Raw genomic sequence first — 19050 nt, 5'->3', positions numbered from 1 at the left:
AATTTAGTTTTTAAGCGAACATTTCATGTTTATGAATTTGTAAATACAGGTGTCTCGCGACTTAGTCATTTACATAATGAAGTTATCCCACTTTTTCTCCGATGATCGAACATTACTGAGACGGTATTGTCCACAAATAGTGAACTCACTAAGGAATTTGTTACTAGACGTTTCCCTCTTCTTTAATCAACTCTTCCTCAGGATTGGATGTCTTTAGTTACTTCTAGATTACCTTCAGGTGAATGCTTCTCCATACGTGTTTTGTATTTTTCAAATAATAATGATTTAAGTTTTAGCTTCTTTCAGGGATTTTCTTTGTGAAAGATATTTCTTCTTTCAGAGGATAATGCTCACCCCCACGTCCTGCATCAGCTTTGGAAAAGTGTCTTTCGTTTTGTTTTTAATTTCGCAAAACTACACGAGGGCTATCTGCGCTAGTCGTCCCTAATATGGCAGTGTAAAACTAAGGGAAAGGCAGGTAGTCATCATCACCCACCGCCAACTCTTGAGCTACTCTTTTACCAACAAATAGTGGGACTGACCGTCACATTATAACACTCCCACGGCTGAAAAAGCGAGCATGTTTGTTGTTACGGGGATTCGAACGCAAGTCCCTCGAATTACGAGTCGAGTGCCTTAACCACCTGGCCATGCCGGGTCGAAAAGTGTCGTACCGGTATTGACCGGCCATCTATTTGGAAAAGTTGGTTTGATTCCTTTGATGCTTATCGTATTTTAATTTATCTTATTTGGCATCGTACAGTGACCACTAAGCTAAGTTTGCTCGTATGTTTCATCATCCCACGGGATAATGTTCTATTTTCGGTGTTATTCGAGAAACTATTGCTTATTTGTTTTTCCAATGTTCTGTCCAGATTACGGAACAAGTAGAATTTAGTTTTTAGTTTATTAGAGACAGCTTTAGGGCGTTGGCTAATGGGTCATGAGAAAGGATAGGTGGCTTTGGTTGGATGTTTACGTCAGTTCAGTTCTCATTACCTTAAGGTGTTACATTTGTGTACGGGTACAGCTATGTTAGTGATTTATTCTGCTAGTAATAAGGTTCTGTCATGTGGTGCTTAGTTTGAGAATACCTTTAAAGTTAAACTTTATTTCGATTTCTTGCGGTTTCGGTTACGAAATAAAATATCAGATTTCTATAATATTTATCGCGACTCTGAGCATTTGTTACGTAAGTGTGTACAAGTTTATATACTATGTAAATGATTTGGAATGATGATTTTATTTGTTTTTTAATCATTGATGTATTTTAGCTGTAGATCCTCTATGAGGAAAAAACAACCAAAAACAGTAGTTAATGGCCCAACAGAATGTCATCTCGAAGCCTCCTTTTCAAATCACAGTGACATCTGTACTTTATGTCAATGATTTATTAAAATATTTATCATTGCATTTGAAGCCAATATGTTTAATATTCGCAAAAATATGAATTACATTAAATCAGGAATCATATTATATTACAAATAAACACTGGTGTCTTTCTGTTTTAAAGACAACTTGAATATCTTTTCTATCCAATAGATGGCAACACAATAGATTACTATTAACGTTTTTCAACTTAGGTTAATTATTTTTAAAACGGCCCGGTATGGCCAAGCGTGTTAAGGCGTTCGACTCGTAATCCGAGGGTCGCGGGTTCGAATCCCTGTTGCGTCCAATATGCTCGCCATTTCAGCCGTGGGGGCGTTATAATGTTACAGTCAATCCCACTATTCGATGTTAAAAGAGTAGCCCAAGAGTTGGCGGTGGGTGGTGATGACGAGCTGCCTTTCCCTAGTCTTGCACTGCTAAATTAGGGACGGCTAGCGTAGATAGCTCTGGAGCAGCTTTGCGCAAAATTCAAACAAACAAGACTTTTAAAAATTTAGCCATCAATTTTATATATATATTTTAGGAAACCTATACTTTCATACAATTTATCTTCACTCTCAAATTTTCCCTTTGTCATCACAATGAATAAATGTTAAGGACATAACTTTGCTCACATAGAAATATTTTTTCTCAACCCACTTTTTTTGCTCCCCACTGGTATAGCGGTTTTCGATACCTGTAGTGGCCAGATCTTTATGTTAACTTTAATCAAACAAAACGTTTTCTCGCATGGTTCAACATAAACATGTATGTAAATCAAACTTCTAGTCAAATATCACTTATATGAGATAACCACATATACGCAAAAAATGTTGTTTTCGTGAAATACTAGACAAAATGGTAAATACTATTTATACATACATTGTTACTATAATAAAATTCCTATAGATTATTTGTCTTTTGAAATTATGTTGAAAGCTACACAATTGACTATTTGTGCTCTGCCCACCACTGGTATCGAAATGCGGTCCTTATCGAGTTCTATACAGTAGCATAACACCTATTCTCCACCTATAAGATATACTTCTAATATCTACATTATTTTGAAATAATCTACCTTTCAAATAAGCTTGTGTATTCATGCATGAAGATAGTTCCAAAGTTTCTTAGTAAAATATGATAATATCTAAACTTGTTTGACAGATTTTAAGCATAATACATATTTATTAATGTTGTGGTAATATATTTATTCTTGTTATAAAATAGTTCAATAAATTAACTCAATGGATTTAGTATTAATTTTATACCTTTATTTAGAAATCAGCGGAAAAGTATTGTAATTTGTTACAAATAATACAGAATTTGAGTAACTGAGAAATTATAATACTTACAATATTATAACAATTAATGTTTTACATAAAATTTTAAATGACTCAGAAATTCCTGTTAATAATTATCAATCTATAAACAACATATCTTTGGTCACAGCCCAAAATTTGCTGTTAGTTATAAATACAAATTTCCAATTTGATTATACTCTATTAATTATAGATGTTTTTAGATAATTTCTGTGTAGAATAATTAAATCACTTATTATGCATATGTATTTATTAGTAATTTTCAAAAACATAACGTTAATTGTAACTTAGGAATTGTAGATGACAAAATACTGAGCGAAATTCTTAAATGATTGCAATTCAGAATTGCTACAAAATGTAATACGTAAGAGATTCTATATTCAGCATTAAATAGTAAGTTTGAAAATTTAATTATATTACATTTTTGACCTACGTAGGTGGTTTTACAAAAGAAATGTTATGCATTTGCTCAAACCCACAGCGTCACACATCTCTATCTTCCTTTACTGCCTGCAGACATTTGTGGGTAAGTGGCTCTTAGAAGAATGTTGTATTTGTAATTAAGCACAAAGATACAAAATGAGATATCGAAAGTCGTTTTTAAGCGTTGTAAGTCTGCAGATATTCCTGTGCCACAAGGGGCGTTATTTTATAAAGAAAAAATTTACGTTTAAATCATATTAAAAATTACAAGACAATATGTAATTGATCCCTGAGATAAAGCTAACTGTAATTTCGAGTTTATATATTAAAAGTTTTATGCACAACGTAATATTAATAAAATTAATAATATGTATATATTTAAACTGATTATTTAATCAGAGTTTACAACAATTAATAATTTAATTAAAGTTTATAAACTACATTCCAAATCAAATTATTTTACTAATTTACATTTCTTGTGTACTATAGTTAAATTTCTCAGATCTCCTACAAAGTTTAGAATTATTATGAGCTCAGTGAAATCAATAATTAGCAACAACCATTTTATTAAAAAAATACTTCATAATAATTTACAAAGACTTTTCAGGAAGATGAAACAGTGCTAGGACTAACCCTAGCTACAGAAGTGATGAAGGAATGCCTGTATATCTGTTTACGAAAGACAACACAAACCATTGCTGGAACGTTTGCTGCAGAGGGCGTGTCAAAACATCTCTTCGAGAAAAACTAATGGAGGAAAGTTGTAGCAAAATATGTGATAAAGTAACAAGATTAATCAATTTCTTGAATATTTAGGCACTTCAAATGCCACAAATGAGAAAACTACCCATGCGCTTTAGTGGCAAGGTTGTTTCAGATGTAGTCTGAGAGACACTGTAGATGTGAAATTCATAGGGCTTTTTATGCAGAGAGGTTTGTAGTCTCTTAAACATTAGAGGAAACTCTCCTCGCTGGAGAAACTGGTAGTATTATAAACCATTACCCAGAAGAAACCAGGAGATCATTATGTGTACAGTATATATATATATATATATATACACCATAAAAAAGATGTACAGATAATTTATTAAACTTATTTTACTTAATGTATATTTTTATTCAAAGAGGGTTAGTGTTTCATGAGTTGTGTTGATACGTAATTATTGTGCAAAGTGTAATATAGCATACTGGATCTGTTGAAATGATGAAATTAGATCTTACTTTTAAAATACTTTAAAATTTGATATAACTGTTATCCAGTTAATGTTCTGAAAACACCACATTTGTCTCCTGTTTTCTTTAAAAAAATATTCCACACTCTTATTTAGTACTTATCTACGCTTTTAACTCTCTTGTATAGTTTGCAAAGAGATCAGTTTTAGGTGATATAGCAATACGTACAAAACAATAAACGATGTAATTTTGTTACGTATGGTTAAACTACGGCTTCATATCGTCTGTTTTTCACATGAATTGCTGACATACGTATTCAAAATCGTTTCAATTTAATGTAATCGATCCTTTGTATCTACAACTAGGCCTTGATTTATTTTATGTACAACCTATAATTTAAACTTGTCTTGTTTTATATTTTAAACATAATTAACACCCAACACTTCATACAATGTATATATTTATATTTTTTCATGTGTACAATAATTATATATTATCATAATGTTATAATATATTTTTAAAAACTTGAAGAATGTAATAAATTTAGCTCAAAAAACAGTGGTAAAGAAAAGTACGACATAAATCACAGTTTAATAAGAGATCTTTGAGGGTTTTTTTTCCATGAATAATAATAATAATAAAGTTTTTGTTTGAATTTCACGCAAAGCCACACGAAGGCTATTTGCTATAGCTGTCCCTAATTTAGAAGTGTAAGACCAAAGGGAAGGCAGCTAGTCATCACCACCCACTGCCAACTCTCGGGCTACTCTTTTACCAACGAATAGTGTGATTGACCGTAACATTATAACGCCCACACGGCTGAAAGGGTGAGCATGTTTGGTGCGACGGAGATTCGAACCCGCGACCCTCGGATAACGAATCGAACGCCTTAACCCACCTAGCCATGTTAGGCCTGTTTGGTGGGACAAGGATTTGAAATTCGGACCAAGCGGATACAAATTAAACACCTTAACCACCAGCTGTACTGTTTTTGTTTTTAAACATGAAGCTACACAATGTGCTATCCAATTTTTCAGCATTATAAATATTCAGACTTACAGCTGATCTACGGGGGAGGCACAATATTCATAAATATAATTTATTTTATTGTTATGTTACTGACACCAAATGAGTCAAGGCTAAAGTTATGGACTTACAACGCCCTAATCCGGGATTTTCTTGCCTACCAGTAGTTTATTTTGAAGTTTTGCCCTAAAATTAAAAAAACAAAACAAATACCATATAAACAGCATTAATTGTGAGAGTTTCTGACACTAAAAATCGGGTTTTGATAACCACAACAAGCAGAATGCAGATTTTCTACTGTGCAGCATTGGGCTTAAACACGAACAACAATAACTACCCTGTTCTGGAGTATACTGTAGGCAGTCTCTCTGGATCATTTAGCGCCATCTAGTGTTTTTATGCAATAAGAAGGTATTGATAGAATATCTAAGCAGAATTAGTAGCGTTGCATTTTGGTCAACGAGGGCTGTGTTTTCGTCTGTCTCAATACGTTTCACAGTAAGTAAGTACATTATTTGGTTACACTATCACTACACATAATTTTTAAAGCTACCATACCCTTTTGTGAAAGTGAGGGTCTGTAGATATGTTTTTCGAAATTATTAGTCACTGAGTTGGTTTTAACAGGAAATATTAAGGCGCAAACGCCACAGCGCCATTTCGTTGTGAGAAACCTGATGCGAGACGACGAGGGAAGTTGTACTGCTTTCTCTATTGAAGTTTCTTCTGCATGTTTGGAGCATGCTTGTTTTAGATTAGAATTTTATACAGAAGTTATGAGCATAGTGAGCCTTTAGATATCATGCGCCATTTGTTTGCAGTGTCAAACAATGATGGCTTTTGAGTTTTTATGATAAACTGAAATTATTTGTTTTTAATATTTGAATTCTACAATTTTCTACGCAGTCAACTAGTCTACTTTACAAAATTTATTTATGTCTTACAGTAAGTCGGTGTTCTAGCATTCTGTAACCTTTTTATAAATAAAATGTCAGAAATACGGGAACTATAAAATTATTCACAGCACTTTGTTGTCGTATTTCATTAAAATGAAACCAGTCGTATATTATATGATTGAATGTTTACTGCTGAGGCTAGTTTAGTGATGGTGTATATTACTTATTACGTTACGAATAAATTTCTGAAAGTTCAATGGAACGAACAGTTAGGCAACTCGTTCATTCTTACAAATTAATAAACTAAAACAGTATTAAAGTTTTATTTGGATGAAAAGTTTGTAATTGCGAAATAGGTGTTTAAAATCATTTTAGTTATAGATTTTAATATACACTTGCGTTTGGAAGCTGATTTTTATTACAATTTTCTAATAAAATTATAATTACAAGGTTCGTGTATTTTTTTAAGTGATGTACTTAAAAGATTTTTATAGATCAGTCAAATTATACTAATTTAGTGTAAAGTATCTTCACTAAATGTTATGCTTTAGTTTCAAATTAATGATTTTTTTTTTAAATGGCATCAAAACACAGCATTACCAAATTGTTTGAATGTTGTATCTGGTACTTTACGTACAAGTAAGAGTTTTAATACAATTTATAACTCTTACTAACAGAAGTCTGTTTCAATTGAACAACTTTACTAAACTGTCAAACAGGTAATCTTATAATTGTTGTGTAAAGAAACTGAAGAAACAACGATATTTTGATTGAACTGAAAAAAATATTTTATTATTATTCTTAGTGACAGGAGTCGAGTGATTTTGGTAACCTAGTTACCATTCTAAAACCCTGATGACAGTAATCTTGTTAGAGAAACTAATTGGCTCAAGTTTTATAACGAAGGATCTGTTATTTCTTCTGATTTTCTACAAAACATATTACAATATGGTTTAAAAAACAAAAACAATATTGATTAGCTTAGGATATACAACTATTAATAAAGAATGGACTTGGTTCATTTTCTTTAAACGCAATTAAACTTCATATTCGTTTTCTTTAATCGTTTATTTTAGGCGTAGTTTTCATGACGAAACAAAGGAGAAAATAGCCACCAACTGCCTCATGCAGATGGGGCTTTACTTAAGTTTGCTGAGATTTATCAGATTTGTATTTTTGTAGTTGAAAAGACATTTAAAACTTTAATAGTTTTGATTGTTTGTTAACTTTTCACGTACAGTTACTGATGATCTATCTGTGCCAGCCGTCCGTAATTTTGAAGAGATAACCTACAGGGGCGACCGCTGGTCACCATTACCCATTACCCATTTTTGGGCTGCTTCTTACTAATGAACGATGGGATTGGCTGCATGTTATAACGTACTCACCGCTGATTAGGCAAGCAAATTCGGTGATGGATTTCGATCCCACAACAAACATATTACGGGTTGGATGCCTGAATCCCCATGTCAGTTTTGATAGAGGAAACATTTATATATAGTTACTAACTCAGATTGGTTAAAGCGCTCGTCTCCTAATCTGAGGTTCGCGGGTTCGAATCCCCGTCGCACCACACATGCTCGCCCTTTCAGCCGTGGAGGTGTTATAATGTGCGGTCAATCACACTATTCGTTGGTAAAAGAGTAACCTAAGAGTTGGTGGTGGTTGGTGATGACTAGCTGCCTTCCTTTTACTCTTCCACTGCTAAATTAGAGACGGCTAGCGCAGATAGCCATCGTGTAGCTTTGCGCAAAATTCAAAACAAACAAACAAACTCAGATTTGCCAGGTTTTTAAATACTGTATTTAAACATTGTTGCACATAAATATTTCTTACATATTTTATTTAGTTTTAATTGTTGTTAGTGTTTTTTTTTTAATAAATCGACATAAGAAACATTAAAACATGTTTGCAGAACACTTTCATTAATTCTATATTCTAAAATTATAGAAACATGAAATACGTAAGTGTGGTGGTTACTACGTCTTCCAGTATTTATGGATGCACTGAATTTTATTATGATCGTTTCCCAAAATGTTAAATATTTAATAAAAATGAGTTGTTAACAAAATTGGATTTTTTGGTGTCAAAGTGTTTTGTAATGATATTGTCATACGAGGTCTGTTAAAAAAATACGCGGACTGTTTGAATTGCGCGGCTCCAGTTGGTTCCAGGAGAATCCGCTTGGTGTGGCTAGGTTCGCACAGATCAGCTGATTACGACGCCATTTCCCGATTGCAGATATCTTCATTTGTGTATTAGCTACGCGGTTTTAAGTGAAGTGCGATTTTTTCGTTTGGCGGATTTCAGAATGAATGACCTGAAGGAGCAACGACTTGCTGTGAAATTTTGTGTTAAACTTGGAAAATCTGCGACTGAAACTTTTGTTATGCTTAACACGGTTTACGGTGATGTTGCTATGAAGCGTACGGCATGTTTCAAGTGGCATGAACGTTTTAAGGATGGTCGACAGTCCATTGAAGATGATGAGCGTCCTGGACGTCCTTCCACGTCAACTGACGACCCACATGTCGACAAAATCAACACCCTGGTACGGGCAAATCGACGTCTGACTGTCAGGGAGCTTGCTGAAGAGTGTCGGATATCAGTTGGATCTTGTTACGAGATTTTGACCGAAAAATTGAAGATGCACCGCGTTGCTGCGAAATTTGTGCCTCAGAACTCGTGAGTTTTTGGCCAAACACTCGATCACTGTTCTTCCCCTACTCACCTGACCTTGCTCCTTGCGATTTTTTCTTGTTCCCCAAACTCAAAAGACCCTTGAAAGGAAGAAGATTTGAGACGATTCCCGAGATTAAGGCAAATGCGACGAAGAAGCTGGAGGACATAACAAAAGAAGCGTACCAGGACTGTTTCAACAAGTGGAAACACCGTTGGGACAAGTGTGTGCGTTGGGAAGGAGAGTACTTTGAAGGGGTCCCAGACCTGTAACTTCTAAATAAAGTACATTTTGTTTTATGACGTCAGTCCGCGTATTTTTTGAACAGCCCTCGTACATAAATCTTGTTCATCTGGTTTGGCTCGATGCTAAAATCTAGCTAGAAATTTTTATGTAATGAATAAAATGTTAACATTGCGCTATAAAGTAATTGCTTAAATGTTATTTCATACACTGGTTAATTTCACCTTCTTAAACTTACAAAATGTACGAGTTTAATGAAAGCGTAAGTGTGTGGTTTCTGAAGTGATTCTGACATTTTAAATACACTACTTTACTTCTATTAGTTGTGTGTTTGTAATTAAGCTATCTGTGCTCTACCCACCAAGAGTACCGAAACATGGTTTCAAGCGTTGTAATTCGCAGACATACCGCTGTACCACTGAGGGGGCGCTTATGTCACTTAATAAAAAAATAAAAATGGCATAGTTTATGTTTAAAGACAAAATAATAGTAAAAGAATCGGCTTTTATCCAGCCTTTCGATAAATTTGCCAGTTGCCCAGAAATCGGATATTGGTTGTTTTGAAACTGGGATGCAGTACTTCTTTATAAACAATACTCTTTAGTTTTCACCTATGTGCGATTTTAACATGTTTCATTGAATTTTAAGTTAAAAGTAAACTGTTGGATAATAACGGCTGTATTTGATTTAAAAGTAAATTGTTCGCAGTTTTATTATAGATGTCGTTCAGCGAAAGATCACTCTCACTTCTACTACTTTGTTACTTTCGTTAACAATTAGAACATGTGTGCAAATATCCTGTGTATTTTTATTAGTAAATATTAATTAGGCCACCTGTTTCGTTTGTCAATTAAAACAATTAATTTACTCTGCATTAAACGTAAATGTATCAGAGTTTTGAATATTTATTTCTCTCTTTTGTATAAAAGGTGCGAATTGAAGTTATGTGGTATCCAAGGTTAACAGTCTTGGTTCTTGTCCTGGCCTTAGGGTTCGTGAAGGTGAGTGACGTTTGTTGCCATACATTTTCCTTTATATTATCATTATACAAATAATTTAATTCATAGTTGTTAGCCTAAAAATATATACTTATCTCTCAAAACTTATGTATTTATAGAAGTTATTTTAATTATTTTGGAAAAATTACTTCACTTATGTGATTGTAAAAGAAATGGTTGAAACTTTAGTATTTTTCTATGATCTGATTTTATATGACGTGTAATTTAAACTTGGTTTCCATGTATAATTCTTTTTTTAAAAATGATTGTTAATTATGTGTTATTGATGCTTTAGAAATGGAATATTTTACACGCATTATACATTTATTGTCGAAATGGATATTTAACTGAAGACTGTAGCTTGTATTGTTTTTTTCAAATGTTAAACTTGTTTCTCAGTAAGAAATCTGAAGCTTTTATCTTACTGATCTTCCGAATAAGTCTGTACACTTTAAGAAGGTGATCTTGTACCATTAGTTTCTCAAGAAGAAGTAAATATATCTTAAACTAAACTCTTAGAGTAACACAGTCATCCCTGGAATCACCCTTATAGCCTTACCCTGAATCTTTTTACAATAAGTCAATATCTCTTCTGAGATCAGGAGACGAAACTGCACATAGTATTTAAATGTAGCCTAACTTGGGATTTCATAAGGGTTGTCAGCATAAAAGATAGTAAAAAATGACAGGAAACCAAAGCCAACCAGTTTTATTTATTTGTTTTGGAATTTCGCGCAAAGCTACACGAGGGGTATCTGTGTGCTAGCCGTCCCTAATTTAACAGTGTAAGACCAGAGGGAAGGCAGCTAGTCATCACCACCCACCGCCAACTCTTGAGCTACTCTTTTATCAACTAATAGTGGGGTTGACCGCAACATTATAACGCCGCCACGGCTGAAAGGACGAGCATGTTTGGTGCGAGGGGGATTCGAACTCGCGACCCTGAAACTACGACTCAAACGCCCTAATTCACCTGGCCATGCCGGGCTATAAACAATTTTATTCCTCCAATAAATACTTTTCCAGTATAACTATCTTGAAAGATCCAGCACTACAGTCCCTTCTGATCTTCTGTTGTGTTAGACCCTTTCGCCCTTATCTTGTGCTTGACTTTCTTCTGAGCACTGCTCCAAAGTTTCTGAAATTACAGGTCTTTCTTTTGTGTGTTTTTAGTTCTCATAGGCCTACATTTGTGATGTCACCTTTAGCGATTGTAGGGGCTTGATGACTTGCTTACCCTTCTTTCCTTAAGCTCTAGTGGTGACTTCAGATGTGTTATCAGTCTATTTCTATCTTCATATGTTAAACACCCTAGACCTTAAATCTTGCATCGTTTTTCGACACATTGTGCAGTTAAGTGCTTCACATCAATCCAGTCTGTGACTTTCCAATATGCTTCATCCGTTGAGGTAACAGAGAATTTCAGGTCCTTAAAGATGGTGTTTCCTAATTATCCTTTAGTTGTTCCTCTGGGAATCATTTGATTTCACTCATCTGTAGATGCCCATTTGTAAAATATGATCATGTATCTGTGATGTCTTTTCGTCAACATTTCAAGACGTTTCTTCTGGTGAATTTTATCTCATCATCAGGTGCTCCAGATCTTTTGTCATCATCTATGGTAAACAGTTTTTTTTTTAATTGGTTTGAAAGAATCATCAGCTATGTGTGTGAGCCATAAAGACGCTTGTTTAAAACTTGATGTATCTCGATTTTCACCTTTAGGCTTAAACCTTTTTTGTTTTAGTATTATTGGGATCTCTCTGAAATCTATGATGGTTTTTTTCACGCGTATCCTGATTTTGTTGTTGTTGTATCAGGTAAAGTTCTCAAATTCCATGTTTATTCCATGTTTAACATTAAGATGTTAAGTCTCATCATTCTAATAATTCTCTCTACTTTCGTTCTCATCTGTCAACACAGAAATCTACGTTTAAAACGTAAACCATATGCATTAAATATTTTATCTTTTATTGAACCTTTTACTTTCATCAATCTAAGTTAAACTATTAAATTCTAAATTTTAAATTCTAATGTTATTTTTGTTTATAAACATCATTCTCATATAAAACTGTTGTAACATTTGACTTTTCTGTCATTGTTTTACTTTTCAATTAAATTTTTGAGCTCCAATTTCTTTATTACTGATATTCGTCCACTGTTTCAAAACCGTATCTGTATAAATACACGTTGTTTTTCTCAGCTCAACATCTTTTTAAAAAATATTTATAATATTTATTACACCATATACAAAGTTTTCAGTTCGTACACAGAATCTCTTCATATAGTTTACCCCAAAGTTTCCGTTGTACAACATCAATGCTTAATGGTATCTTCCACCGACACCAGATATTGTAAGAAAAGTTGAATGGATTATTTCAATATAACGATCTTCCACTATTCCTATCCTAACTTTCTTATACATTGCTTTTAAATCGCTCAGTTATGCTCCTTTAATTCCTATATAAATTTCTCTGTTCACTAATTTAAGTATTTTGTAAATTTGAAACAGGAATGTAGTTAAATTTATTTTATTTTTATCTATTTGATTGTTAAAAATAAAGTGGATAACAAACACTGCTGCCCCCAGTGGCTCAGCGGTACGTCTGCGGACTTACAACGCTAAAAACCGGGTTTCGATACCCGTGGTGGGCAGAGCACAGATAGCCCATTGTGTAGCTTTGTGCTTAATTCAAAACAAGAACAACAAACATTACTAAAACTGAATAATGAGGATAAAAGTATTTAGCAAAGCTCGATATATTTATTATATATTGTTCGTATAAAGAACTTGATATCACTATAACATCTGATCAAACTTCAAAGGGTTAACACAGGCCATTATTAGCATGGAGGTGACATAATGTATGATATACGATTTCTTTTTTAGCATTTATTTTTGTGAATTACTGTTAGCCTCATAACATGATATCAAGGATTATTGGTCTCACTTCAACTCGACTCGCAATCTGATAGTTGTGGGTTTGAATTCCTGTCCTATTAAACATGTTCGCTCTTTTCGCCGTGGAGACGTTATAATTTGTGACGAATCCCACTATTCGTTGGTAAAGAGTAGCTCGAGAGTTGGTGGTGGGTGGTAATGACTAGCTGACTTCCATCTAGTCTTTCACTGTTATATTAGGGAGGGATAGTGCAGATAGCCCTCGTGTAGCTTTGCACGAACTTCAAACTAAACCAGCCTCACTTAACTATCCTTATCGCTAAGATGTATACATAGAAATCACGAATACACATCGATAGAGCAGATTAGATTAGCGTTTGAAACCGACAAAAAGACGATGATAATTCCGTTACTTCCCACACGTAATATGTATAAATATTTATTCTATATATTTTAGCACTTTTTCCAAACGCGTAGTCACCCTACTGCTACAACTTCTATGGTATCTGAATATTAAAACATGGTTTGAACAGACTTGATATAATAAGTTCCAAAGAAAAAGGATCAAAGCGTTTTGGGAGCTTCTTTCAAACTGTCTATTTATTTCGGATATTTGCATAAATCTACACAAGCTGGTGACGTCCACCCATAATTCTGGGCTGACAGAGTAAAGGGAGGGCAGCTACTCAACTACACACAACGCAAACAGTTGGGCTACTCTTGTGCCCGAGTGAGTAGTGGGTAGTGACCGTCACTTATATAACACACTCATGATCCAAAAATATCTTGACCTCTTTGGCGGTAATGGGAAGTGAATCATGAGCCCATGGATGCACAATGTAGCACGTTATTCTTTAGGTCACTTCTGGTTCTTAAAGGAACCGGTTGTGTTGAGAACCTTATCTTAAAGTATAAAACTCCTGTCAAAGTTAATGTTAAACGTTGGGGAAATTAAAACTTCAAATGGCAAGAAACATTATTTGTGATTTCGACATACTTATATATTGATCTGTGATATGTAATAATATTGAATATTTAGAAATGTACTATTGTACTTCTGTCGTTGTCAAGAACACTTCTCTGACTCTTTTCTTTTTACGGATTGTCATTCCATTGTAAAAACAGATACTAAGATACTTGAGAAACTAAAGTGCATTAGGTACGATAGGAAGAAATCAAAACTGGTTTTTCCATATTGACTTCGCCAAATATGATCGCCCTTTCAGCCGTGGAGGGGAGGGATTATAATATGATGGTCACTCCCACTATTTGTTGGTAAAAGAGTAACCCCAGAGTTAGCAGTCGCTAGTGATAGACTTGTCTGTCATTCTAAATCAGATACGACTAGCATAGATATCCCTTTAGTATCTTTGCAAAAAAAATCAACAAACATATTGCACTGCAGTAATGACGTAAACACTCTGTTCAACCATAATAAAGTTAAACAAACGAAGCGTTTTCAATGTGAAATGACGACATTGTATATTGATTTAAATATTGTAGAATCAAACTACAATAAAAAGAACAAAATAAAAGATCATTATTATAATTCATTACAGATTTTAATATTATACATAAACATACAAAAGATAAAGATATCAGGAAAGCAAACAGTTTTAGCTAAAACGTTATTTTTAGTTGTTGTTTTTAAATACGAATTACGCTAATAATTCTTGTAGTTTCCGGAGATGAAAAGTCATAACACAAAATAGTTGTTACCTTTACAAGCAACAACTATTTTGATATTTTAATTTAGTAATGTGAAATATATTATTGTAGTAGTAACTTAAACTTCTGTAAGGTTTACGTTTTTTGTTTTTTAAGACGAAAAAAGCCACCGTGTTTTAAAGTTTTAAACTATGTATCTATGTCCGTAAGCATCAACGCATTCTGAAATTCGAAATAAGAAATGACTACGCTACTGTGATTGTTAGTTGCCAAATTGTAACTTAACTTTAGAATTACAGTTAGGACAGTCTGCTTTTTAAATTCACTTTTTTTAAAACTAATTATTCAACCAACTGTTTGTGTGTATATGACTTGGTAGGATACAGGATCGCTAATAACATACGGCTCATGTTAAAAATATAAACAAAAGTAACATCAATATTGCGATTAACCCTACTTGTTACTGATGGAATTCATAAGGACGTACCAAAAGCTGTAATTTGAGCATTAAAAGTCACAACTGCAAATGCAGTTGACTTCTCGCTAATTTCAATGTATTAACAAGTATATGGCAGTAATGGCCAAAACATGTGTGGAAAAAGTTTTCCATATGAGTAACGAAGTAGTGCTCACATAAAATTGGAAATATTGCCACCTTATACCTGTATAAAATAGTGGCGCCTGTAAACAGGTTTAAGTCAGTTTCCTAGGATAACAGTTTGACTTACAATAGATTTGTTTCGTTTGTTTGTCTTTGATTGTTTGTTTATTTGTTTATTTTTTTGAATTTCGCGCAAATCTACACGAGGGCTATCTGCGCTAGCCGTCCCTAATTTAGCAGCGTAAGACTAGAGAGAAGGCAGCTAGTCATCACCTCCCACCGCCACCTCTTGGGCTACTCTTTTACCAACAAATTGTTGGATTGACCTTCACATTATAACGCCACCATGGCTGAAAAGACGAGCAAGTTTGGTGCGACGGAGATTCGAACCCGCGACCCTCGGATTACGAGTCGAACGCCTTAACCCACCTGGCCATGCCGGGCCTTTACAATAGGTGGATATAATTAGCGCGAAATTTTTCTTTAAATCTTGGCTTCAGCTTTAGCATTTTGTATGGAAGCAAAGGCAGAACACGATGGGTTAAATCATCACATTAAATAGATTTTACACTGTGACTATTTGGTAATTTTTATTTATCTTTGTATACTTTTATACAGCTAGAGCATTCATTTACATGCAGTCAAAAACACCTCGTTTAAAAACAATTTTCTGAACTGTTGAAATTAAATTACCGATTCATTGTAACTCAAGGAGTACGTTACATAAGGATATCATTTGTGTGGTAGTTAAACGTCATGATAACAAGTAGTTTATTTAAAAAAAACACACTTCATAGCTGCAAATCAGCCAGTACCAATGTAAAATCAGTAATTATTAGAAACATTAATCCCAATGTGACTAAAGAAGAAAAAACAAGGCAGAAAGTGGTCTCTCTCTGTGTGTGTGTATGTGTGTATCAGAGACAGACTGGCACGCGCCCAAACGTGTAACAAGCGTTTCTCTCGTGTTGACTCCATAGTTATTGATTTCCTAAATATCGCTGTGAGACTTGGGTCACATGACGCCATATAGGCGAAATAAAACTGGATTGTACATAACGCACTTTTATCTCAGTTTTAAAACGTTTATTGGTTGAATACATCTGGCTCAAATCTCTGAATTAAAGCTGTCTCGTATGCTAAAAATTGTTTACAGATTTTAAACTCCCACCATGCTGAAGTAGTGACGTACAAAGAAATGTGATTTCTTCCCAGTGTGTGTGTATGTATACACGCAAATAACCATTCTTAAAATCACGTTCCTCAAGTTTAAATCAGTTCTGAGAAAAGATTTAGAAGTACCTTAAAGACGTTGTATAGATGTATTCCAGATTAAGCAAATGTTGATTTATTTCCTTTTCATTCTACTGAAAATGAGACCATCAGATCTCCAGTCTAAGCAACAAATTAAATTAGATATGTTATGAATTCAGAATATAGTAGGTATAGAACTATCAAATAGAAAAGTAAAAAGACAAAAGTGTTTACATGAAACCAGACCCCTCCCCAATACACTGCTATACTGGTTTGTTTTTGAATTTCGCGCAAAGCTACTCGAGGGCTATCTGGGCTAGTCGTCCCTAATTTAGCGGTGTAAGACTAGAAGGAAAGCAGATAATCATCGCCACCCACCACCAACTCTTGGGCTGCTCTTTACTTAACGAATAGTGGGTTTGACCGTCACATTATAACGCCACCACGGCTGAAAGGGCAAGCATGTTTGGTGTGTCGGGGATTCGAACCCACGACTCTCGGACTATAAGTCGAGTGCCTTAACAACTTGGCCACTGGTATACTGGACTAAGAACGATAACCCAGTCTGGATACTCGTCCAACGTACGATAACCCAGTTTGGATACTCGTCCACCAATCTGTTGTCAGTGTTTAATGTATGGGCTGGATATTTCACGACAGGTGTCGGTAACAAATTGCAACAATAAACAAACAGCACACAGTCAACTTATTTTAAAACAATATATTAAAACAAGTCAAATGTTACACTGTTCGTTACCATAGTTGTATCTAGAGGTTTATAACACAATTGATAAGACAAATTTTGCTTTTCTAGTATGGCGTTATTGTAGAGTTTGTGATAATTCACTTTAAAAGTCACCACTATGTGTTTTAATGGCTGAACTTAAAATAATACAGTTTAGATTTATCTATCCATATCTAAGTAACTCGAACTACATTATGAACATGTAATGACATTCTTATGGAGATCTGGAACATTCCACAAAATTATGAGACATTATGATGCAAAATACTCAATTAAAATAAATATATTTAGAAGGTTCTGGTCACATCACACAATAATACAATAAGTGCTAATTCACAACAGCTGAACAACACAACGTGTGATTACTAAACAATTATGAAAAACCTGTGATTAACTATCACTTTTAAAATAATGAAATTTAACACTTGCGTAGATTTCAAATTGATACAGTCATACGAAAAGCTAATTTTGAAATATACGTTTCAAACTGAGTACGCTATTGTAACATTCAACACCATTCATAAACTGTCACTTATTTTTGTAATTTTTTAAGATTTTATAAGTATATTACAATGTTATTATATGACGTGAAATAATACATAAAAATATTCTATAATACATTCTGAGATTCAGAATAAATAACCTAATAAATACCCAATACTAACCAAAGGTTTTAAAAGTAGTACATCTCATCTCATTTAAAATAAACCTATCAACGTGAAATATTATATTTTAATATTAGTTAAAATTTAAGCCAGAAGAACCGCTCAATACAGCGCAGATAGCCTATAATGTAATTTTAAACTAAAACAGGTATTTATTTATGCAAGGAAGAACCTTAGTACCATGGTGTTATGCCACTTCCCACACTAAAACATACAAGGTTTAATTAGACTGTTTATCTCTCTATGTGTACATTTAAAGTAAACGTCTTGTGAACGATTCCATACAATATTGTTGATTTGTTTATGTTTTGATAGTGTTGATAAAGGAATAATGAAAAATATCAGATATCGATGCTTGATTTCGCTTTGTTTGAAAATTCATGATTACAAATTTTAATTTTTTTTTCACCTGAACGTCTTTTTATAAATTATTTTGAACTAAAAAGATTATTAACTGAACAATATGAATGAAAATGTTGAACAATAGGTAGACAGTTAATTTGCTTCTCTCAGCTACGCTTTGGTGGAAATGGAAGAAACTCTGTCACTCTAAAACTCTATCTAGAGTGTTTACTCTATCAGAAGGTTTAGGAAGCTATCATGAACAGTAAACGCCCGATTGTTTCCGTCTTTTTGAGAGATTCTTTATAAAATGTTTGGAGTGCAAAAACACCTCAAGATATGAACGCGGTATTAAGTTTGATTTGGCACTACCAAAATAAGCTCATGCTGCACACATTAGTCTGGTCCATTTGTATGTGGGCCCGGCATGGCCAAGCGTGTTAAGGCGTGCGACTCGTAATCTGAGGGTCGCGGGTTCGTATCCCCGTCGCGCCAAACATGCTCGCCTTCCCAGCCGTGGGGGCGTTATAATGTGACGGTCAACCCCACTATTCGTTGGTAAAAGAGTAGTCTTACACTCCTAAATTAGGGACGGCTAGCACAGATAGCCCTCGAGGAGCTTTGTGCGAATTTCAAAAACAAACAAACAAACCATTTGTATGTATGCGTGCATGATCTTGAGGAGTTTGCAGCCGAAGAAACGTAAAACGTTCTTCCGCCACTGCATTGTATTTATTTACATCG

At 34.1% G+C, this 19050-nt stretch overlaps 1 protein-coding gene across 4 annotated transcripts in view; it reads left to right on the top strand.

Moving 5' to 3' along the window:
- The first annotated feature begins 5741 nt into the window (after nucleotides 1-5741).
- LOC143234071 (follistatin-related protein 5-like) overlaps nucleotides 5742-19050 on the top strand; it is a 97839-nt gene continuing 84530 nt past the window's right edge. For 3 of the 4 annotated variants that reach the window (XM_076471117.1, XM_076471116.1, XM_076471114.1), the window contains exons 1-2: nucleotides 5742-5814; nucleotides 10061-10132. In XM_076471117.1, coding sequence (XP_076327232.1) covers nucleotides 10076-10132 — 57 coding nt within the window. In that variant the 5' untranslated portion in view covers nucleotides 5742-5814; nucleotides 10061-10075. The remainder of the gene's footprint in view (nucleotides 5815-10060; nucleotides 10133-19050) is intronic. The other variant, XM_076471115.1, reaches the window with a different exon arrangement.

This window comes from Tachypleus tridentatus, chromosome 12, assembly GCF_004210375.1.
Source record: "Tachypleus tridentatus isolate NWPU-2018 chromosome 12, ASM421037v1, whole genome shotgun sequence".
In the NCBI taxonomy this organism is placed as follows: Eukaryota; Metazoa; Arthropoda; class Merostomata; order Xiphosura; family Limulidae; genus Tachypleus; species Tachypleus tridentatus.
The sequence above is the reverse complement of the archived record's forward strand: the minus strand, read 5'-3'. Positions and strand labels throughout refer to the sequence as shown.